The sequence below is a fragment of the Schistocerca serialis genome, chromosome 3, assembly GCF_023864345.2.
Source record: "Schistocerca serialis cubense isolate TAMUIC-IGC-003099 chromosome 3, iqSchSeri2.2, whole genome shotgun sequence".
NCBI classification, from domain to species: Eukaryota; Metazoa; Arthropoda; class Insecta; order Orthoptera; family Acrididae; genus Schistocerca; species Schistocerca serialis.
The window spans coordinates 663,535,160-663,560,569 of NC_064640.1; the positions used below are offsets into that span (position 1 = coordinate 663,535,160).

The 25,410-nt window shown below is 39.7% G+C and overlaps 1 protein-coding gene across 1 annotated transcript in view; it reads left to right on the forward strand.

Moving 5' to 3' along the window:
- Window positions 1-25,410, forward strand: part of LOC126470544 (sarcosine dehydrogenase, mitochondrial) — a 263,068-nt gene that overhangs the window by 107,720 nt on the left and 129,938 nt on the right. The window contains exons 4-7 of the mRNA XM_050098476.1: window positions 5,692-5,945; window positions 14,816-15,028; window positions 15,115-15,238; window positions 22,640-22,845. Of these exons, the coding sequence (XP_049954433.1) occupies window positions 5,692-5,945; window positions 14,816-15,028; window positions 15,115-15,238; window positions 22,640-22,845 (797 nt within the window). The remainder of the gene's footprint in view (window positions 1-5,691; window positions 5,946-14,815; window positions 15,029-15,114; window positions 15,239-22,639; window positions 22,846-25,410) is intronic.

Here is a 25,410-nt window from a genome sequence, read left to right on the forward strand (position 1 = left end):
CGATCCAGTGACCTTCGGATTACGAACCCGAGCACTTACCGCTGCGCCACGATGCTGTAGGAAACTATAAATCGTAGTGAGTATTTCACCGTAACGGTTTCTTTTAACTGTCGATTTTCTCGACAATGGCTGAGAAGTGCATCTTGGTGCTTTGCCACATTACACCTCTGGCCATGAGCTTTTATTATGCACAGTATGAATCGAATCTGAATTTCACAATTGGCAGCCTCCCCTTGTAAGTAAGGGGCCAGTGCTGTAGAATACTCTCTGTCCACCTCCTCCTCTTCCTCTTTCTGACTATTTCCTCCTCTATACTGTCTCTGTCCACATCTTCCCCCTCTCATCCTGCCATTTTTTTCTGTCCCTCCTCTCCATCCCCCCTTCCCTTCCTACCGATAACCTCTTGCCCCTCTTCCTCTGTCCATTCCCTTCTCGATCTACCTCATCCATTCCCCAGCTGTGCCCATCCACTTACATGGCCCATGCAAAACAAGTTGATAAAGCAGGTCAAAACTACTCGCACAACATGCCCATGCTGCAGGTAGCCTACACACTGGTTGCTGGAAAAAGTTTCTTGTCTCTGACATGACGGCTTCTCTGCAAACGAGGTTGTTTAGACAGACTGACACTACTCCCACACAATGTGCCTGTCTTGCAGGATAGCCTACATGTTAGGAGCTGAAAAACTGTTCTTTTCCATTACCTCTGCCCCTGCAGGCGCTAGGAGATTGTAAACTGGTGCTCACGAAGTTTGCTGTTTGTCTGACAAATTTCATTGTAATTGATCAATGGGTTTGGGAATATATCCTGAGCACACACACACACAGACAGCAGGTGGCAACACTAGCTGTGGAGGGTACATAAAGTGTGTCACAGGGATGCAGAAAACAGTGAAGCCATGGTCATAATGCATAAACAGAGCGATTTATCTAGCGTCCAAGATCCTCTCTTTCGGGTGAAGGGTGGAAACATTTCCAAAATGGTAAAGTTTGTAACCTGTTTGCCTGCTGCAGTAATTAAAGTATACCATGCATGGCAAAATGGCACTATCTAAAACTGGCACCAGGGCACCACAGGCCATAGATGCAGGATGAACGACAGCTGTGGAGATATGGGTAGGTGAATAGGTGTGCAACTGTTGAGCAACTGATCACGGAGATGAACCAAGGGGACTGCCAACAATGTTTCCTCAATGACCGTTCAGTGAACATTAGAGTGTATGGGCCTCCGCAGCAGGTGCCCAGTTCATGCACTCATGCTGACTGCTGTTCGTCAGTGATGAAGGCTCGAATTTGCACACAAATACCACAGCTGGTTGTTCACTGGGTGGTGGCAGGTGGCCTATCCAGGTGAACCATGTTTTATGCTCCATCGGCCAGGTGGTTGTAGACATCTATGGTGTGAAATATTTGAAAGCAGGCACCCTGGAACCAGGAGCAAGTGTTGTGGTCTGGGGAATATTTTTGTAGCATTCCCTGGGTGATCTTATCATCCTGGAAGGCACAGAGAATCAAAACATGTATGCATCTATCCTTTGGGATCATGGCCACCCTACATGTGGTTTATTTTTTCTCGGCATGATGGCATCTATCAGCATGGCAATGAAATGTGGTACACAGCTTACAGTGTACATATATGGTTCAAAGAGCACCAGGATGAGTTTAGTGTAATCCTATGGCCATGAAACTCCCCAGATTTAAACCCTATCGAGAACCTGCAGGACAACCTTTATCAGGCTGTTCAAGCAGTGGAGCCTCAGCTGAGAAACCTAGTGCTATTGGCCTCTGCACTGGAGTCAGCATGGTTCCACAACCTCACTGACTCTCTTCTTGCACATCTAGTTCTCTAAAAGCTGGTTATTCTGGCTTTTGACTGCTTGTCACATTCATTAGACTGGACAGTGTACATACTGAGATCACAAAAGTCATGGGATAACAATATGCACTTATACAAATAGTGGTAGAATCATGTACGCAATGTGATTCAGAAGATCTGTCATTTTTACTCAGGTGATTCACGTGAAAGGGTTTCCGTTGTGAGTATGGCTGTATTTCAGGAATTAACAGTCTCTGCATGGGTAACGGTAGTTGGAGATGGATGCATGGGGCATTCCATTTCAAAAGTCATTAGATAATTCAATATTCTGAGATCCACAGTGTCAAGAGTGAGTCAAGAATTCCAAATTTCTGGCATTACCATTCGCCATAAACAATGCAGTGGCCAACAGGCTTAATTTAATGATATAGAGCAGCCACATTTGAGTAGAGTTCTCAGTATTAACAGACAAGCAACACTGCCTGAAATAATTGCAGAAATCAGTGTGGGAAAGACAAATGTATTTATTTGGACAGTGTAGTGAAATTTGGTGTAGATGGGCTATGGCAGCAGAAAACCAATGTAAGTGACTTTGCCAGCAGCATGACATCACCAGCACCCCTCCTGGGGTCATGAACATATCTGTTGGACCTGAAATCACTAGAAAACTGTGGCCTCATCAGATGAGTTCCAATTTCAGTTGGTAAGAGCTGATGGCAGAGTTCAAGTGTGGCACAGACCCAAAGAAGCCATGAACCCAAGTTGTCAACAATGCACTGCGCAAGCTGGTGGTGGCTAAATAATGGTATGGGCAGTGCTTACGTGGAATGGACTGGGTCCTCTGGTCCAACTGAACCAATCATTAACTGGAAATGGTTATGTCTGGCCAGTTGGAGACCATTTACAGCCATTCATGGACTTAATGTTCTCAAACAATGATGCGCCATGTCACCAGACCACAATTGTTCATGACTGGTTGGAATAACATTCTGGACAAGTTGAATGAATGATTCTGCCACCAAGATTGCCTGAATTTAATCCCATAGAACATTTATGGGACATAATTGAGAGGTCAGTTCATGCACAAAATCCTGCTCCAGCTTGTCATTGGAGATGAGACATGGGTCCATTATTTAACTTCTGAGACAAAACATTAGGTTATGGTGTGGAAGAAACTTGGCAAAAATGCCAGCTAACATGGACTTACCACTGTAGACTTTGATCACTTGTGAGCTGCACTCTGTTATTGCTTTTCTCTGAAAGTGGCTTGATTTTATTGAGGATTCTAATACACCATATTATTCCCTACTCTTTATGCTACAAAACTCTATTTTTCAACATAATCTCTGTTTGATGTGATGACTTTGCGCCACTCTAGTGAGATGATCTGTATGCTTATATGGTACCACTCTATTGGTGAATATCAGTAAGCTTCCCATCATCCATGTACTGCTTCCTGTGCAGGGAAACCTTCATTGGGCCAGACATATGGAAGTCAGAAAGTGCAATATCCGGGCTGTGGGGTGAATGAGGGAGAATAGTCCAATTAAGTTTTGTGACCTCCTCTCCGTGCACAGAACTGTGCGAGGCCTTGTGTTGTCATGCAGAAGGAGAAGTTCTTTTGCATTTTTGTGGTGACAAACATGCTGATGTCATTTCATCAGTCTTCTGAGGGTAGAACAACACAGTTTTGATTTGATCAATTCAATATGTAGGTAGACATCAAACAGAATAACCCCTTCAGAGTCTCAGAAGACCACTGCCATGACTTTACCAGCTGAGGGTGTGGCTTTGAACTTATTCTTTGGAGGAAAAGTAATGCAGTGCCACCCCGTGGACTCCCATTTTGTTTCTGGTTCAAAGTGATGAACCCATGTTTCATTGCCTGTGATGATGTTTGACAAAAAATTGTCACAATCAGCCTCATAAAACATCTATGATTCTGCATAGATGGACCTTTATTGTTCCTTGTGGCCTCCTGTTAGGTGGCGAGGAACACAGTGGGCCACACCTTTGAGTACCCCAACTGGTGGATGAGTGTGTCAACACTATCAACAGAGACATCCAGTTCTGCTCTGAGATGTTTGATTGTGAGCCAATGATCACCTCAAATAGAGTGTCCACTCATTCCAACACTGCAGCAGTCACAGTTGTGTGCAGCCTGTGGGAGAGTGCACAGGTTTGTGCTGATGACGGGTTCCTTGTCCATGTTTTTATTCACTGCCAGGTCTCTGTAGACAAGAGCCTATCAATATCTGTGATGGTCTGGTTTCCTGCCAAAAGAAACTCAGTGACAGCTCTCTTCTTGGAATGCACCTTTATTACAGATGCCATTTTGAACACTATGCTCTACAAGAGCCTATCAATATCTGTGATGGTCTGGTTTCCTGCCAAAAGAAACTCAGTGACAGCTCTCTTCTTGGAATGCACCTTTATTACAGATGGCATTTTGAACGCTATGTATAATGCTGCCACCTGTTGGAACTTCATGAAACTGTAGAGCCTGAAATGGGAACATTCGACAATATCCTTCAACAAATTCCTCATTTTGTCAATGATAATTGGCTGAACAAAAATGTGTTGTCTTACTTGTTGAATCCCCCTCAAATACTTGCCATATCAAAGATTTTTTCCTTTATCAAATTGGAATTTGTTTGGACTGGATTGCCCTATACCTTAATTCTCTTCTGAAAAGTAGTTATCCCTCTATGTTTCTTGCAAGATCAACAGTACAAACTGTCTGGGATAACACCTGAGATATTTACTGTTTTTGTTTGCTGTTTTACTACCCATTGATGTTTTATAGAGGTGCAGTTTCTGAAATCAGATGGAGCTGGCTTACAAACTGCCTAGGATAAAACCAGGGATACATACTGTTTCTGTTTGCTGTTTTCCTGTGTTATAGAAATAACATCAACATTTAGGTCACAATGTAGGATTATTTCTAAGTCTTATAATTTTTTAGTTAGTATTTAAATATTATAATGCAGCCTCTGAAATGGGATGAGCTGGCTTTGTTTTGCTTACTATTACTGGTACTCTTAGTTATTTATAATGTAGCACTTGCTTCAAATAATGTCTCACGTTGGTTTATTTGTGGGTTTCCTACTTTTTTTGCTTTCAACTAAAAATCATTCAAATGGGGAAGGGGGCTGACAATGTTTTATATTTGTTCATCTTACTAGAAATCGCTACTGGTGCTGTCTCCCCTGTGTTCAATAGAATCAGCATTTGAAGCAGACTGCAGACTATTTCTACTGCCACCAACATACACATAAGGACCATGAAGATAAGATAAGAGAAATTAGGGTTCATGTGGAGGAATACAAACTGTTGTTTCTCCCCCACTTTTGTGAGTGTTATAGGAGAGGAAATGATTACTAGTGCTACAAGGTTCCCTCTGCCATGCACCATATGGTGGCTTGCAGAGTATTTTTGTGGATGTAGAATAGCACAAATATATGCTCATTTTAGGCTGCAATCTGTTCTTTACTAATATTTTTCCAAAAAGAAGTGAATAGAACTTAAAAGCTATACTATATGCTAGGAATACAAATAAATTAATGTCAATATAGCAAAATGAACTATTAAGTTTCCAGAGACAATTGCATATTCAAAATTTAAAAGACTGTATTAAATGTAAATATAAAGATACACAACAGTCTCTGAGGAATGGTAGGTCACTCATAAGCGAACGTGCTAGTGGTAGCCAGGTTGCGGACATGAGTGGTATGTAAGGAATTGAGTGTTATGATTTATGTTTCAGCTTTTTACAAAATAATCTTTTCAGGTTGTAAAAAACCTGTTACTTTCTTACTCTATACTGTATAATTAAAACTGTATTACCTTTAAGTTATAAGTCACATTAATTACCAGGTGGAGGCTCTGCTGGATGCAACCTACTTTATCAGCTAGCAAAACGGGGAGTTGACACAGTGCTACTAGAACGCTCCAAAGTCACCTCTGGAACAACATGGCATTCAGCTGGTCTTGTTTGGAGCTTGCGTCCTAATGATGTTGAAATTCAACTCTTGGCAGCAACTCGAAATTTGCTTGCAAAACTGGAAATAGAGACTGGCTTTAATCCTGGCTGGATAAATAATGGTGGACTTTACATAGCTCACAACAAGGTAAATATCTTTCAAACTGTTATTTTTTTCATCCTTAAAAATTTCAGGTCAGTATAATATCTTCTCTGAATTAATTAAGAAATGTCCGTAATCATATGGCACATGCAGAATGTACTCACACATATTTGTAAACAAACATATAAATGTTCATAGTCTATCCAATAGTATAACTGTATGAACAAGATATGCCAGTAGAGCTACAAGGGATGGCATAAAGAAAGACAAACATACAATAATTCATCTACAGATCTCAGTGCACCCTGAAATGGAACTACAAAAGAGTGGCCTTGAAGGACAGAGTAAAAAGCTTCTAATTATTCTTTTCTATGGCTCAGTATTGGATGATATAAGCTGGCTATTTAAAAGATCTAACATAAAGTTTGATCTGCATAAAAACAATAGGCAACATTTAAGGTCAGTGACACAGAGCAGATAAACCAGAAAACCCATTGTATAAAAATGGAGTTTTCCTGCTGTCCTTAAGAAAAATATGATAGTGATACATTATAACATATTTAACTAATAAAAATATAATTATTTTCATTGAGTGATAGAAAATTTCCATTAGATTTCTCTCTTAGAGAATTTTCTACAGACTGAATGAAGACCATTCTGATGATTTCAATATAAAAATCTTTGGCTTTAGAGAGTTGCCAGCCATCACTCTGAATTGTGAATATGGCAGTTGTATTGTGCAGAGAATAGAGATTTTGTTTTGATTGCTTGTGTAATGCGGAGGGTACTGACCCTCAGTATAACAGACTTACTGACTTAATTCCTTTGACCCCTATGGGGGCATAGTGCATCCAGGAGAACTTGCCATGCATCTCTGTCTTTGGCCATTTCCCCCAGTTCCACCCAGGTCTTGCTAACTTTCCTTGCTTTCTCTTCCGCCATACTTTTCCATGTACCTCTAGGCCTGCCTCTCATCCTTGTTCCTTGGAGATTTCATTCCGGTGCCTTCTTTTCGGATGCTCCATCTGGCTTTCTCAATGTGTACCCCAGCCATCTTTGCTCTGATGTCTGCTTCTCTCTTATTTCTGACATTTAGTAGAAAGTGTTGTAACTTGCAGCTTACAGGTATCTGATCTATCTGATTTTCAGTAACATTATTTGATGAGACTCATGTTATCTTATGGTTAGTTGCTATGTGGAAACAGTGCAACTCCAGTGACTAGGTCACGGTCAGTGCACATATCTACCAGCAGTTCATCATTTGCATTTCTGTTGCCAATGCTGTGTAAACCCATGATGTGTTCAAGCCCTTTGTTTCCTGAACCAACTTTTGTGTTGAAATTTCCCATTACAATTTTTGTGTCTCTACAATGATTTTGCCTAAGGACTCCATTTAGCTCTGTATAAAACATATAATTTAATTCTTCTTTAGCCAGGAAGCGCTGAATTACAGTGATATTTTACACATTTGTTCTAAGGGATGCAGTTATCCTTTCTGACACTGGTTTCGCCTCTAGTAAACCCCTTTTACAGTGTTTAGATAGTAAGAGTCCTACACTGTTCCTATACATAACATCTTCAACTGTCAACGTAAGTAGCTGTCCACCATTTTGTATTTGAACTTCCCCAGATTCTGACCACCATATTCCACTATCTCCCAATATACCCGGTCTATAGTTCTCCATCCCTTTTTCAGCCTGTCTTACCCTTCCCACCTCTCTCAATGTTCTTACATCCCAAAACCCAATATGGGTTTTCTTTTTCAGACCAAGATCACATTCTTAATCTCCAGCTGGCTATTTCTCCTTCAGTTTCTGTGATTTGAATGTTTTTGTTTGTGCAGGTAATCGGCCCCCCCTCCCAAAAGAGCGGCCTGCCACCTCATGGCCTGGCAACCTGCCGAAGTTTTACTTCAGGGCCTTATCCCTTAGGTAGCTTGTTTTCACCTCAACTACAGAAGGCTATCCTTTTCTCCGCAGTGAGACCTACATGCATCACTGTTGTCCTGGTAACCAAGGAGCTTCCACTGCCAACATTAGGGGACTCGGCCTGCTACTGCACAGTCACAGAGAGGAAAAGGAAAAGATAGGATTCTAGACAGGACACTGTGAGAAACACTTTGTCTGGATCCTCTGTGGAGACCTGACTGGCTTGGGAGACACTGCCTGCAGTTACACTACCACCAGTGTAGCCTTCCACTTCATTGGAACACTCAAATCCCATTGCCCACATAGACAGTGTTTCATTAGGGAGGTCCATATACAATGGGTGATCAAATATTTCCAGTTCAAAGGCCACATAATACCCCTTGCCTATATGTTGGTGCTTATATACTCATGTCAGAGTCATGCTGGGTTGCGTATATGCTGCAGCACTGCTCTCAAATGAAAACTTTTTGATCACTTCTTATAATATCAAGCTAAATAATGAAACAAAGAAATTTTAAGGAAAATCACATGATATTGTGTCATAAGAAACCTGTCACACCTTCTAATCTACATTTACATTTGCATCCATACTCTGCAAATCACTGTGAAGTGTATGACAGAGGGTACTTAGAATGGAACCATATGTTAGAATTTCTTCCCACTGCAAATATGTATGGAGTGTGAGAAGAATGTCTGCTTCAATATCTCTGAACATTTTGTAATTGGCCTAATTTTGTCTTCAGGGTCACTACAGGAGTGATGTGCACTTGGCAAAACAATATCTGTAGATTCTTCTGTTAGTACTGGTTCTTGAAATTTGTGAGTAGATGTTTGTGGGATAATTTGCATCTATCTTGAAGAACCAACCAACTCTACTTGTGCAACATTTCCTTGCTGACATCCAATGAATCAAACAAACTTATGACCATTCATGCCACCCTTCATTGTATATACTCAGTATCTTCTGTTAGTCCTCTTTGGTATGGGTTCCACATGTTTGAACAACGTTCTAAGGTGGGGCGCACAAAAGATTTGTAAGCAGTCTTCTTGTAGAATGAGTGCAAATGAAATGAAGTCTGCTATGTTTCTTACATATGACTGAGCCTCTGTGATCATTCCATTTCATATAATTACAGGCTGTTATGCCAAGCTGTATAAGTTGATTAACTGCAAGTTTGACTCATTGATATTGCAATCATAGGATAATACATTTTTTAATTTAGGTGAGAGCATAATTTTACATTCCTGAACATTCATGCCACTCTGAAATCTTATGAATATATAACTAAATATTCATGCAGCTTTTGTCAGAAATTACTTCATTATACATAACCACATCATCTGTGAAAAGTATTTGTGTTACTATTAATATTGTCTGCAAGGTCATTAATAGACGCCGGCCGCGGTAGTCTAGCGGTTCTAGGCGCGCAGTCCGGAACCGCGCGACTGCTACGGTCGCAGGTTCGAATCCTGCCTCGGGCATGGATGTGTGTGATGTTCTTAGGTTAGTTAGGTTTAAGTAGTTCTAAGCTCTAGGGGACTGATGACCACAGTAGTTAAGTCCCATAGTGCTCAGAGCCATTTGAACCATTAATAGACCACATAAACAATAAGGACCCCAACACACTTACCTGGGACACACATTATGTTACTTCTACACCACTGGCCATTAAAATTGCTACACCAAGAAGAAATGCAGATGATAAATGGGTATTCATTGAACAAATATATTATGGTAGAGCTGACATGTGATTACATTTTCATGCAATTTGGGAGCATAGATCCTGAGAAATCAGTACTCAGAAAACCATCTCTAGCCGTAATAACGGCCTTGATATGCCTGGGCATTGAGTCAAACAGAGCTTGGATGGTGTGTACAGGTACAGCTGCCCATACAGCTTCAACATGATACCACAGTTCATCAAGAGTAGTGACTGGCGTATTAGACAAGCCAGTTGCTCGGCCACCATTGACCAGACGTTTTCTGTTGGTGATAGATCTGGAGAATGTGCTGGCCAGGGCAGCAGTCGAACATTTTCTGTATCCACAAAGGCCCATACAGGACCTGCAACATGCGGTCATGCATTATCCTGCTGAAATGTAGGGTTTCGCAGGGATCAAATGAAGGGTAGAGCCACGGGTCGTAACACATCTGAAATGTAACGTCCACTGTTCAAAGTGCCGTCAATGCGAACAAGAGATGACTGAGACGTGTAACCAATGGCACCCCATACCATCACGCCGGATGATATGCCAGTATGGCGATAATGAATACTCGCTTCCAATGTGCGTTCACCACGATGTTGCCAAACACGGATGCAACCATCATGATGCTGTAAACAGAACCTGGATTCATCTGAAGAAATGACATTTTGCCATTCGTGCACCCAGGTTCATCGTTGAGTACACCATCGCAGGTGCTCCTGTCTGTGATGCAGTGTCAAGTGTAACTGCAGTCATGGTCTCCGAGCTGCTAGTCCATGCTGCTGCAAACGTTGTCAGACTGTTCGTGCAGATGGTTGTTGTCTTGCAAATGTCCCCATCTGTTGACTCAGGGATCGAGACGTGGCTGCACGATCCGTTACAGCCATGTGGATAAGATGCCTGTCATCTCGACTGCTAGTGATACGAGGCCATTGGGAGCCAGCACAGTGTTCCGTATTACCCTCCTAAACCCACCGATTCCTTTTTCTGCTAACTGTCATTGGATCTTGACCAACGCGAGCAGCAATGTCACAATACGATAAACCACAATCGCGATAGGCTACAATCCAACGTTTATCAAAGTCGGAAACATGATGGTAAGCATTTCTCCTCCTTACACGAGGCATCACAACGTTTCACCAGGCAACGCTGATCAACTGCTGTTTGTGTATGAGAAATAGGTTGGAAACTTTCCTCATGTCAGCACATTGTAGGTGTCGCCACCAGCGCCAACCTTGTGTGAATGCTCTGAAAAGCTAATCATTTGCATATCACAGCATCTTCTTCCTGTTTGTCTTCTTCATAGTGTAGCAATTTTAATGGCCAGTAGTGTATATCTACTGATGACTCTCCATGACTCTCCATCAGTGTTAAAATGCTGTCTCCACCCCATTGAGAAACCTTCAATCCAGTATAAATCTCACTTGATACTTCATATGATTGTGCTTTTTGTAGTGTAACAGGTGTTGATAGGTAAATGTGAGTAAGCAGCTATCTGGTGGATGTAGGTGGAGGTGCAGGTGATGTAGGCAGCTGATCTATTGTTAAAGTTCTTTAGTTCTAAACAAAAATAAACATGGAGCAGAGTGTTTGCAGCAGGCAGGCGACAGGCAGCAGGCAATGACCCTCAGACCTGAGTACAATGGTGCAAATGTGCCAATGCAAGTGTTTCCCATGGAGGCGAATGGTAGCATAGAGCTTTTCTACGTTTATATTGCATTAGACAGCTGGTGCTTTGTCAGGATGGTGGGGCAATGATGCAATGGTCAGGGCTAGGCAGGTCTACCCAACACAGTATTACCCAGGGTGATGAACATGGCGCTGTGACTTGGAGAGCAATGGTGGGCTGTGGCAGTTGCCCATAACATGGAACTGGTTGGATTTCACTTCATGCCTTGTATGATGGCAAAAACTGGCACAGACTGAGTGTCATAGCATGGCCCAGCCATCCTGATTATGACTTCATCAGTAAATCTTGTACCAGCAACTCTCGCACCACTGGTTTCATAATGTAGCCCTGCCATGCGAGTGACCTAATTGGCTGGTCCAGGGCTTAAATACAGCTATCTGTAGCTTACCACATGGAAGACATACCTCTACCATGTTCCTCCATTTTGCTAAATCATTTGGCTAACATGGGAGCCTCCCAAAAGTTGGTCAGTGACCTAGATGTGGGTGTAGCATTGCAGAAGGGAACAGTGCAGTAGCTTCTGCTTCTGTTGGGGTTGTTGTGACATCAGGTCATTGAATGTGACTGGAGGCAGCAGCTGTGCACTAATTATGGCCCTGGGCACCATATGTGGTCTGTGCCAGTACAGTATCAAGTGTATGATGGCAAAAACTGGCACAGACTGAGTATTATAGCATGGCCCAACCATCCTGATTATGACTTCATCAGTAAATCTTGTACCAGCAACTCTCGCACCGCTGGTTTCACAATGTAGCCCTGCCATGCGAGTGACCTAATTGGCTGGTCCAGGGCTTAAATACAGCTATCTGTAGCTTACCACATGGAAGACATGCCCCTACCACGTTCCTCCATTTTGCTAAATTTGGCTAGCACGGGAGTCAAATTCCTTTCAGAAGTCAAGAAACATTGCATATATCTGATTGTATTGATCTATGGCTTCCAGGATGTCATGAGGGAAAGACAGAAGTTGGATTTCATGTGACTGATATTTTCGAAAACCATACTTTTTTACATGCAGGAGGTTACTCTGCTTGAGATACCTCATTACATTTGAGCTCAGTATGTGTTCTAAGATTCTACAACAAATGGATGTCAAGTATATTGGATATTAGTTTCGTGGCTCACTCCAGTTGCCCTTCTTATAGATGGGTGCTTTCTTCTAGTCTCTGAGCACACCTTTTTGTCCATAGATCTTTGTTATCTTGTGCTTAAAGGAGGGATTAGTTTAGTCACAAATTCAATATAGAGCCTGATTAGTATTTTATCTGGCTCTCAGACTCTGTTCAGTTTTGATGATTTCAGCTGTTTCTCAATTACACTGACACTCATATTTATTTCACTCATCTTTTCAGTAGTATGAAAATCAAATTGGGGCATTACTGATAGATTTTCTTTTGTAAAGGAACATTTGATAACAGAGCTCAGCATTTCTGGTTTTATTTTTCTGACCTCAATTTCAGTACACATCTCATCCTTTAGTCTATAATTTTAAATGCTATAGGATCTGCAATTGCCATTCTCTTTATTTCATGTATGATTATAGATTTTTGGTCTTAGGCCACTTTCAAGTATCTAAAACCGATACATTAGTGACACTTGTGATTTTGCCATAGGAACAAGTCATATCTGTTGATGTACTTGGCACATTGTAACTTATATTATGCCATTATAATTTTTATTATGCCATGTATGTCTTTGCTGTAATGACTGTGTGTAGTTTCTGGCAAAATAAATTAGAAAGGTTTTTTGTTATTTTAGGAGCATGTTACTTTGAGCAGTTGTTGCAAAGCTCTTACATGTAAGGTTCATGTTTTAACTTACTTAACAATAAGAACATTATAATTATTTTACAGAAATTTGTTAATTAACCTACAAATATAATTACATGTAGTTGAGAAGAAAGGAACATGTAGGTTAATTGACAAATTTCTGTAAAATGTGATCTTCCTAGTGCTATGTACATTAAAAGGTGGCCCTTATATCTAAGAGCTTTGCAACAACCAGTCAAAAGTAACATGCTCCTACAACATCAATAAACCTCTCTAATTTATTTTATGAGCATTACATTCAGTCATGGTAGTAAGGACATACATGGCATAATATACTGCTAACGAAGCATCCATAAAGTAAGTTATCATGTGCTAGCACATCTACAGATATGACTTGTTCCTATATCAAAATCACAAGTGCCACTAATTATCCAATGTATAATGCTTCCATTTTAGATACCTGAGAATGGCCTAAGACCAAAATTGTACAATTTTGCATGAAATAAAGAGAATGGCAACTGAAGGCATCATGAAATCATTCAAAAAATCACCCATGAGTGTCTGGACACTAACTTTGCTGCCACTAACAGCTCTTACAGATGGCCAGAATTTCTTTGGTATTGTGTAAGATCTTCCCAATGGTTTGCAAAATATGGGTGTAGATGTAGCAGATATAGAAAAGTATAGGCTATGTTTGCAGAATTTCGGATGTAGACAATTTACCCTCTAAATTCTTTGGCTCACACTTCAATGAAAACTGTTAATGGGAAACTCGTGTCAATTTTGTGTGCACAAAAATAAGTAGTGCATTACACTTGCATAGCCAACTGACCAAAATTGTATGAAATAAAACACCGAGATTTATATACTATGGCATGATTTTCCCATTTATAAATTACTGAACAGAGCTGAGGGGCTGTATTGCTGATGTGCAATTGAACAGAATATTGGTGGTACAGAAGAGAGCTAATAATTGATGCCTAGTTTGGGGTACAGGGAGACATGTTGTGGTGCTCTTATCCAAAATAAATATCCCACTGCACACCACATGCACATGCTCTCTCTCTCTCTCTCTCTCTCTCTCTCTCACACACACACACACACACACACACACACACACACACACACACACACACACACACACACACAGAAAATCGCAGTCCATACATCAGTGGCTTGAGGTTACACAAGGATTTCCCAGAATGCACAAGAAGGCCTACTGGGTACTTATTTAAAACAAAATTAAAAACATTTCTTATAATTGTCTGTATTCATGGAAAGGATTCTGAGCTCCTTAAAGCCCCATAGCCATACTATGAAACCAAATTGTAGGCCTAATTGTCAGCAGACATTACAAGCTATTATAGGATAAAAGAAGTGAAAGAAGATACAAAATTGCTGTAGAGTATGAAATAACTTTTACTGAAAACAGAAATGGTAAGTCAGAAACAGACATAAACCTTTGTAAGTAATCATTCAAAAAATTACCTTATTATATAGTCTGTAATTTATCAAAGTTGATGTAATATAAATTATTTATTAGCCATTGTATATAAATATAATGTTATGAATTATTAAATATGTCATTGCAAATCTCATCATTTGATGTCAAAAAAAAAAAAAAAAAAAAAAAAAGTATAGCAATACAATTCCCAGGGTTTATAGGTATGCACAGCAAAAGTTCATTAGAGATTCTTGCAAAAGAAGAAACTATGAGAAGGAGGATAGGGAACACAGAAACTTTGTAGAATACTAAACAATAAGTTATGTTGAGAGAGAGAGGAGCTCATTGCATAAAATTGAAACCTTTTTTATTTGTTACAGGAAAGACTGGAGGAATATAGACGTTTAGCTACAGTAGGCCACAGCTTTGGCATTGAGTCCAGTATACTGTCTGCAGAAGAAACAAAAAAGATTTTTCCTCTGATAAATGAGAAGGTAGTACATGGAAGTCTATACTCTCCTGGTGATGGGACTGTTGACCCGTCTATGCTTTGTACAGCCCTTACGCGAACTGCTGTACAAGCAGGTGCTAAGGTAATGTTTTCTTTGGCAACTTTGTAGTTACATAAGATATGCACAATTATAGCAGATTTTAATACTTTTCTTCTATGATTCAACAGCTTATAGAAAATTGTCCTGTAACTAAAATATTGAGAGGGAAAAATAACTTTGGATCTAAAAAAGTTTCTGGAGTCATCACACCATATGGGACAATCAGAACTGACTGTGTGGTGAATTGCAGTGGTAAGTTTGTCATCTAGTTGCTATTCAGTTTCAGTTTCAATTTCAAATAATTATACACTTACATTATTTCTCTGCCAAGTGTCTGCAGCTAGTGGAACACTGCAACTGCATACTGTATTATCACTGTTTGTGTGTTATGATTTTCAAGAAAGGAACTGACACTATAATAATGAAAAAAATGTTGAAGCTTTAAAATTGGTCAACTAAGTTTTCAGTTCATTTCTTAGACTCTTGAGCAATTCAAGAAAGACTCTTATATCAAAATTGGGGCATAAAGTAGTCATTTGTGGAAATGATGTTTCAGAGGTCTGATAATATTTGCAATGCTTTTAAAAGTATGAAGTGTAATTGCCCACTTATGTCAACCAGGTCATGAGAATAAGCTCTGTAGTGAGCTAACAATTTTGTCAACATGTTTCAGGGCCTATAAAGATCAAGCTACATGGCTGAACATCACAGATGAATTGTATGGTGTAAAACAGCACAGGATCTGACAATATGTGTGCAATAAATGTTAAATATGAATATGTTCAACATCTCCTCCTAAGCCTCTGGATTGATTTCGACCAAACTTGGTACACATATTACTTATTATCTGGAAAGAAATACTTTAGGGGTGAAAAAACATCAACTTTCCATTGGGTTGGGGGTGGGTGTGATAATCTAGTGATGTATAGAGAAGGGGGAGAGAAGAAAGTGGACAGAGAAAGGATGAATGAGGAGATGGACAGAGAGATATTGCAGGAGGCAAAGTGAGAGAGGAGGTAGAGGAAATGGAGAGAGAGTGAAAGGGGGGGGGGGGATGGTAGGAGGAGAGAGATGAGAGAGGGGGGAGGAGGGGATGGACCAAGACAGGGGGAATGGATAAAGAAAGGGTGAGGAGGAAGTAGATAGAGAGAGGGGAAGGGGGAGATGGAAGAGAGTGGATAAGGAGGAGAAGGACTAATAAAAGAATGGAGTAAATAAATATCTAGGCAGTGCTAGGTTTCTCAGATAGTTTTATATACATTTGAAATCACACTTTTATATAACTATTTTATGTTACACAGCAAATAGCCTTGCCACAGTGATAACACTGATTCCTGTCAGATCACTGAAGTGCTGCCAGACTCAGCAAGCACTTGGATGGATGACTGTCTTGGTCTGCCAAGCACTGTTGCCATGCGGGGTCACTCAGACCTTGTGAGGCCAGTTGAGAAGCTACTTGATTGAAAAGTAGTGGCTCTGGTCATAAACACTGACAATGGCTAGGAGAGCAATGTGCTGACCACATGCCCATCCATATCCGCATCCAGTGATGTCCATCACCTGAGAATGACATGGTGGTCAGTTGGTAACATTGGGCCTTCGGAGGCCTGTTTGGACAAAGAATTTTCACTACAAATTGGAGCTGCAGGAATAGTCACATTCACATCCTTGTTCTTCATGCCCCTGCACATTGCTCTGATCAACGGACATTCCTACAACATTATATTACCAAGTTTTCACTTTAAATACATATAAATAAATTGGGGTAGTTATTCTGATGCTAATTTTTTTAGTGTAAGTGTAGAAAAACATTGTTTTGGTTCATAGACATAACTTATACAACATTTTATTTATAAAAATTACTTAGTCTCTTCTGTACTGCAGCAAATGTACTTATTTTTTAGCTGACTCTAAGTGCTACAGATGCAGCACAGTATGAAACTGTAGCAAGTTTGTTGCTTTTGTTACAGTTGTTGGAAACAATTTAACATATAAATGTCAATAAATTTAGTAATTTTATTCTACAAACATGATGATATTTTACTGAAATCACTTCTTTATTATGATTTAAACACTGTCATTAGATTTTCTATAGGTTAACTTGAAGTGATTTTTGTATTTTTGGTTAACATGTGTGCTTTAGTTTTTGATGCAGCCAGAATCTTGTTATGGTGCTCAGTGTCAATAGCCTGCAAGTGGCTCAGTTTCATACCCTTCTGCCATGGGGAAATGTACGTGATATATTCAGAATGGCTTCTCAGATGCCTACTCAACCTCTGCTCAGCTTGCTTTGGTCTTGTGGACCATGCCTAGGCTCTTGTTTATCTGCCTGGTCTTCAACTATGATGCAGCTTATTGTTTACATATCATTCAGTTAAACCTCCCATTCTTTGACCATTTTATGTGTAAGGCTTATGTCTTGTAACATCACAACATACCAAATTAAATACTCCCCCAAACAGTTACAGAATTTTAAAGTGCCACAGATGATGGTGAGAGCTTCCTTTTCAGACTGTGAGCAGTTTTGTTGTGAAAGTGACAAGAGTTTTACATCTTGCAATCTGTTGTCAAAATGTTGGTAACATCATTACCACAATGTTGTTGTCAATATCCTTCAGTTTGTAAAGGTTAAAAGAGAAAATGGTTCAAAAGGAATTACTTATGCCTAAACATTAATAGAATGAGTTTATTGTACTTTCAACTGAACCACTTAAATGATGGAGTGCCATGGAGTGTTGTGTGTGATGATAGTACAGAAATAAAATTAGATGTTGCAACTGCCTTCCTTGGTCTAATATTAGACTGTCCTCTGTCTAGGGATCATTACATTGATCTTTTATGCCAAAAACTGAGATAATCAGTTTATGCACAAGAACAAGGTTGCAATTTTTGAATTATAATCAAATGGAAATGGTGTATTTTGCACTGACATACCCATACCATATTTTAAGACTATAAAACACACCTTAATTTTTAAGATTTTTTTAAAAAAATAACATTTTTACCATTTTTATCATTAGATGCAAAGCCAGACTAACAAAAATTTGTAGTTTATAAAACCGAACTGAGCTTTAAAACCTACAAAAATTATCATCTGAACTTTCTTCTTCTTCTTCATTGTTGTCCTCTTCATATAAAGAGTGTTTAAAAAAAGTGTCAAATAATTTGAGAGGTGGTAGTACTCATTGAAACATGAAGAATAAGTACAATAAAGATGGGTCTGGAAATGCACACTTTCTGCGATAAACGTGTTTACAGGAGGTGTCCAATGTAATGTCCATTCATGACAGTGCTCTCCTCTGACCTCCAGTGTAAGAAATGACACACCCTTATTTTGAAGTATACCTGGTTGCTGTTGTACCTGCTGGCATGCATCGAAGATGTGACCCTGTAGTGACCGCAAATCATTGATTGGTATGGTGTAGACCAATTCGTTCATGTGTCCACATAAGCAAAAGCCTAGGGGAACAAGCAGGCCAAGGTGAGCCCCCCAACCCCCATCCCCCCGACCAATCCAGCAGTCCTGAGATATCTGCGTCAGATATTTGTACACATTGTGATAAAAGTGTTCTGGTGTGCGTTCATGCATGAACCACATTTGTATTTGTTGCTACACTGGCACAGCCTTCAGCAAGGTAGGCAATACATGAACAGGAAATTCCAGATAATTCACCACAGTTAACCTTTGTGGTAACACATATGGCCCTATTAATCTATCGTCAAGTATGCGAACTCATGTGTTGACTGAGAATCGTTGTTGATGCCCTCTTTCCTGAATTGCTTGTGGATTTACATCTGCCAATACATGCTGATTATGGAAATTCACAATACCATCTCATGTGAACCTTGCCTCATTAGTAAATAAAATCCTGTATGTGAACAGTGGATCTGCAGCACACTTTTGCAACAGTTGTTGACAGAACTGCCATCTGCCATGATCATCTTGCCACCTAAGGGCCCGAACACACTGTAGATGATAGGGGAACAGCAATTTTTCATGAAGTACCTTCCCAGATAAAAGTGTGAGACATACCTTCTGCTGGTGCTAATCATCCCACACTGGTCCCAGGGGTTTCTTACACTGAACGTAACACATGCTCCTCCATGTGAGGCATTTGAACTGTGTGGGGCATTCCACTGTCAGTCTTATGAGGTGCAAGGGTACCTGTGGCTTTAAGATGCTGGAAAAGTCTGCTGAACAGTTTATCAGAGGGCACTCTGCATTGTGGATATTTTTCAGCATAGAGAGCACGGGCTCACAGACTATGTCCATTTGCTAAACCATAGCAGAATATCACACCTGTGATTTCATTTGTGAAGTAGTAGGCTTCCATTCTCAACAACTGGTGGAAGAGAGAAAATGTAGATGTACTACTCCATTTGTATGCACAAACAGCACAACAACAGTAAACACATAAGTGAATCTGTATTTGGAAGAAAATAAAACACCATGATATGTACTCAGGGTTGACAGCACTGTACAGTAAGGCACACAAATATGACAAATACTGATGTAGGATACAACATGACTCACACTACGCAACTGCTGGCAGACCACCTAATGGTAGGTAGAGTACTATGAGCAAGACATCATAATACTGTGCCAACACATTTGATGGAGCACCAATGCAATGGCTGTGCTGATATCCACAACCAAGTATAACACAGCCCTTCCATAAACACTTGTTTATCTTGGTAAGTATGCATTTCTGGACTCACATTAATTGGACTTATTTTTCTGTGTTTCAATGAGTACTACCACCTCTCCAATTATTCAACACTATTTTTTGAACATCTCATATAAGATGATCTTCACTGCCATCGAGTGTGTTAATTATGATGCAATTCTTGACAGATTTAACAATAATGTCTTCTCTCACTCTAGACCAAGACTATTTTACCCACTGACACTCTTATTTGATTGTATGTCATTTTAAGTCTCCCTTTGGCATGAATTCATCTTGAGTTTCATCCATCATCCATTTGTTCCATTTCTTTCTCATTATGCTTTAAACTGTTTATTTATCAAGACATCAAGAGTTGGCAATAGTCAAGTAAGCCACACTAGAATAACAGCAAGCTCTGTATTTCCCAGTCTCAATTCTCTTTCACAGAATTTTCCAAATGACTACTAAACTGATCTAGCACAAGAAGAGAACTCATCTTTAACAAAGTACCTTATCTTCTCTCCCACATTCTGTTAATCCATAATTTCATACTATCCTTGTCTATGAGATCCCTGTCATGTAAGTAACAACAACACTTGATGGTATTTCAGAAGATTTTGGCATTGTTTTGCACTTGAAAATGATCATTGGATTAAGTTAAGTACTGTCTGCATAACATGAAAGAACAACAGTGTAGTGCATTTTTTCATGTCCACTTGTTTTTATAGTTGCAGTTTCAGCACCTTTCATGATAACTGTTCTGTTACTCAGCACATCATATCTGAGAGGAGTTTCATCTGTATTCGCTATTTGGCTTAGTTCCACTCTGGTTATCTTTTGCTTTTGAATAATAAAGCTATGGAAGGACAATAGTTTCTCTTCATACTCTTGTGGTATTTTCTGAGATATTTTGGTTTTGGTTTACATACTATGTCCGTGATGGTTCATTATCGTGTAGCACCAACCAACTCCGCCCTTAAAGTCTGTTGAGTTCCACTGTAGTACCAGCTTACGAGTGTGCATTTGAATCATTTTTGTGTTAATTACACTGCCGTTTTGATGGTGTCCTTGAATCAATTTCAGTATGTCATCTTCTAGTTTTGACCATTCTGCATTCAGTCCTCTATTTGCACATTTAGTCTTCCTCATTTTTTTCAATGCTTCTTTACTAGCTTCCCAACCACAAATGCTTTTTCTGTTGGTGGAGGGCTGAAGTGCCATTCAGCTGCTCTGTTTCCATGTTCTTCTGCATATGCTATTACTTTCAATTTATAGCCTGCATCATATGAATACATTTTATTTTTTCTATTATGAAACTAGGAACTAACAAAAACGTTGTACTGTTAGCAATAAAACAAATCACTTTCAATTCATATTCACTGGCATCATAGACTGCAATGATGCATCATAGGCTGGACAGTGCTCTGGTTTTGTGATGGCAGGGCCAGAAGGAGAGAATGTTAGCAAGCCTGTGAATCCCCGCAACTCATGTTCATTGCATTGGTGCACCACTGCTGCTAGCTGAATCTAGTTTACCAGACTGAGATAGGTTTTGTGTGGCATCAGATTTATGGCCATTTTTAAGACTGGTTGGAATTTTAAATCAAATGCTGGACATTTTTATATTAATTTTGAGTATGAGATGCACCTGAATTTTGGAAGCAATTTTTTGAAGAAAAAAGTGCCATGAACTATGGCACCCTGAATATGGAATTGAAGTATGGCAGTGTGCTATAGCCAAGGAAATAAATAGAGTATTGAATATTTGAAAGAATTATTAGGATTTCGTGCAACCTCATATATAATGCATCATGTAAAGGGATGTTCAAGATTAAGAAATTATGTACAATGCGATCAATATATATTTCTGAAACTTCGCTACCAATTTTAAGATATAGACGGTAAAAAAAAGATTAAATAGCAATTTAGATATCTACAACTCTAGGAGAGATTGTGATTGTCATCTGGCAAGTCATAACATAAAATGTTGTTGTTGTTGTTGTTGTGGTCTTCAGTCCTGAGACTGGTTTGATGCAGCTCTCCTTGCTACTCTATCCTGTGCAAGCTTTTTCATCTCCCAGTACCTACTGCAACCTACATCCTTCTCAATCTGCTTAGTGTATTCATCTCTTGGTCTCCCTCTACGATTTTTACCCTCCACGCTGCCCTCCAATACTAAATTGGTGATCCCTTGATGCCTCAGAACATGTCCTACCAACCGATCCCTTCTTCTGGTCAAGTTGTGCCACAAACTTCTCTTCTCCCCAATCCTATTCAATACTTCCTCATTAGTTATGTGATCTACCCATCTAATCTTCAGCATTCTTCTGTAGCACCACATTTCGAAAGCTTCTATTCTCTTCTTGTCCAAACTATTTATCGTCCATGTTTCACTTCCATACATGGCTACACTCCATACGAATACTTTCAGAAATGACTTCCTGACACTTAAATCAATACTGGATGTTAACAAATTTCTCTTCTTCAGAAACGCTTTCCTTGCCATTGCCAGCCTACATTTTATATCCTCTCTACTTCGACCATCATCAGTTATTTTGCTCCCCAAATAGCAAAACTCCTTTACTACTTTAAGTGCCTCATTTCCTAATCTAATTCCCTCAGCATCACCCGACTTAATTAGACTACATAAAATATACAGACCTTATCACATGGGGATTAAATTGTTTAACAAACTTCAAAGTACTTTATATAAAAAGTGAAAGGCTATAACTTACTAATAAGTGCATTTTCAATATTAAAGAATATCTCTCAGAGGGATAAATTATCTTTGTTTCAACAATATAATTTATAAGTAATTGAGGTAGATTGTGTTTTATAAATAGATGCCAAAAAGCTGTGACTCAAATTCTAACATGCATCTGCATTAAAAAAAAAAAAAAAATCTTGTATTTGTCTACGAATAACAAATAAATAACTGCTCATTTTTTAGTCACTTGGTGATTTAGTATGTGTATTTTTCAAACAGGTGTTTGGTCACGAGAAATTGCATCTCTTGTTAATCTACCAATTCCACTGCTGCCAATGAAACATGCTTATGTAGTATCAGAGGGAATAGATGGTGTGAAGGGACTACCAAATGTTCGAGATCATGATGGTTCTATATACTTTCGCATACAAGGAAGTTCTCTCTGTATGGGTGGTTATGAATCAAACCCAGTCATGTTGGACAAGGTAATAGAATAAAATATATTGTGAAAGGACATTGTTTAACTTAAATTTAAACATGTTACATGCAACTGAATAAGGTCTGTGACTATGTTATTGATTTTATGGATGATACACTTTTCTGTTTTAGTCACATTTTGATATCAATGTTTGGTATGGCATAAGATATATGACTATCACCTTATTATTATTATTATTTTGCCTGAATTCATTTGCCATAAGTCCAGTTTTGTTGTTGTTATTGTTATTGTTGGATGTGTTGGTGAAGTTATATGGTATTGTCCAACAAAGTCAAATGGGGACCTCACTAGGGCAACATCACCATTACATTTTCATCTGAGAAACAAGTAAGGTGTCTGCACTCCAGCATTCTTACAAGTGATGCACTGTCACATTCCTCCTGTCTATACAATGTTGACCTGACTATTTCCAGAATTGCAGAAATCAATTATTAGTAATTAATCAATTTGTTGTCAGTGAGTCCAGTCACAGACAACAATGATGACCCTTCACTCAGATCCAAACAAACTGATATTCTCAGTTTCTCTCTTCCAGTAGTGATCATGCATTACATTATAGCTATGTATATTATTCCTTATAAGTATCCAGATCCGATCTATGGGATTTAAGTATGCAGTGTGTGGTGCCACTTGGATGGGAACAATTACAGTTTCCTGGAGGAATTTGTTATTTGAATGGACAGGAGAAGAGTTGTTCTCTTCAACCAATACTAAAATTTTCGATTTCCTTAGATATACAAGGTTAACTATGGTAGGTGTAACCATTGATCCTTCTGAAGACGACTTTTTAAAGACGTTGAAACTTAGGTCAAGGGGTTTGAATAAATGTTTCATTTCTGCAACTGACTGGCTGTATTTCACTTTATCCTCATGAAGAGTTTAAATAATGTTCAGAAACATATGTTATATATATCTATAGTACACACCTGTAGTGACCAGTGTAGACTCAGCACCCATGGTCTGGGCATGCAGTTGTATGGCGTGTCGTAGAAGTCGGAAGATGCTAGCATCAGTAGAGGCTGACACTCTTGGCTGCACCTGCAGCTTCTGTGCAGTGCACTGTATCAGGTGGTTGACAGCTTATATTTGTTCCCGGTCAGCCTCATTCTCAGTCATGTTGACATTCGACCTATGTAGACTTGTAGTGAGCCACTTGGTAGCAACTGTTTTCTTGTACAAGTATCATAGACATAATAAAGTGTTTTGTCTGTTATTATCTGTGTGTCCATGTAGTCAGAACACATTGGTGGTGAGTAGGGTCATTTTTTTCATGTGTTTTGTTGTGTGGTTGCTTTTCACATCTTGTTGTGACATAAAGTGTCTGCTTCAAACGTTGGTGCTATAAGAGTTGGAACTTTTTATGGTCATGTGGCAGGCTGTGCCAGTGTTACTCTATTCCCATTTGTCTCTGGCTATGTTACCTCCTCTGTTTCCACCATTTGACACTACAAACATTGCCTAAAATAATATTTTCACACCTCTCATGTTATGGATCTGGAGGTATGTCATGCACTGTTTTTTTCATGGATTTTTCCCACCTTGTATCAGCTGTTGCAACAGTTGACCACATTGCAAGAACCTTCCTCATTGTCTTTGACAATTTATGCTCATTGTTGTCTTTCTATTATTGCTGCTGCATGCACATTGTGGCTACTAGGGTTGAGTTCTATCACTGGAAGATGAATCCTCATCTGTCTTATTGTGCCTGGGCCCTGACCCTCCATGGCTTTAGTTGCAAGTCTCATTGTGTCACAGCCAAGTCAAAAGAGTCGTACACAGATGTCATGGTTTGTGATGTTGTCATCTGCTCCACCCCGGATAAGGAAGTCCGGCAAAGGGCCATCCAATTAGAAAACCCCTCCACTGAATAGGGTTTGCCCATTGCTCAGTTGTATGAGGTCTCACACGGCGCTGGTCAGCAGCTGGATGCATTGTGTGATGTCACAGTAGTGCAGGGTGGCCCAGCTGCATGCACTGCATCCTGGGGGGGGGGGGGGGGGGGGATGACGTCATGGAAATACTAGCTGGCAGATCCTGCAGCTTCAACACAACACATAAACAATGTTCCAGCCTCCACTCACTGTTGTGGTCATGTGTGTCTTGTTACACCTAACATGATAGATCACAGTGTCCCCAGCACTGTGCTGTCTATCGTGTGTCTGAACATAGGTCACACTGTGGTAGTCTGCCACTCAATTGCACAGAATGCAGCATCAGAGGATGTGGGTATGGATATCCAAGAAGTGTCATTGTTAGGGCTGGTTCCCAATCAGGATTTCATGAAACTTTTTATCAGAGTTTGTCTTCTCATAGCAGCTGCATCTGCAGCTGGACACCAGCATATCAGTTTCCCTGCTTAATGCCCAAACATATTCAGACCTCAGCTCTCCACCACTGTCACTGGTAAACAGGCATCTACAGGGATATGGTAAACAACAATTTCCTGTGTTTGGCCAGTTCATGGATGGTATTATCCATAGATCAGTAATACAGTGTATTGTCTTTATTGTCATCCATGATGCTAGTTCAGCAAACCTTTTCTGGTTTGTTG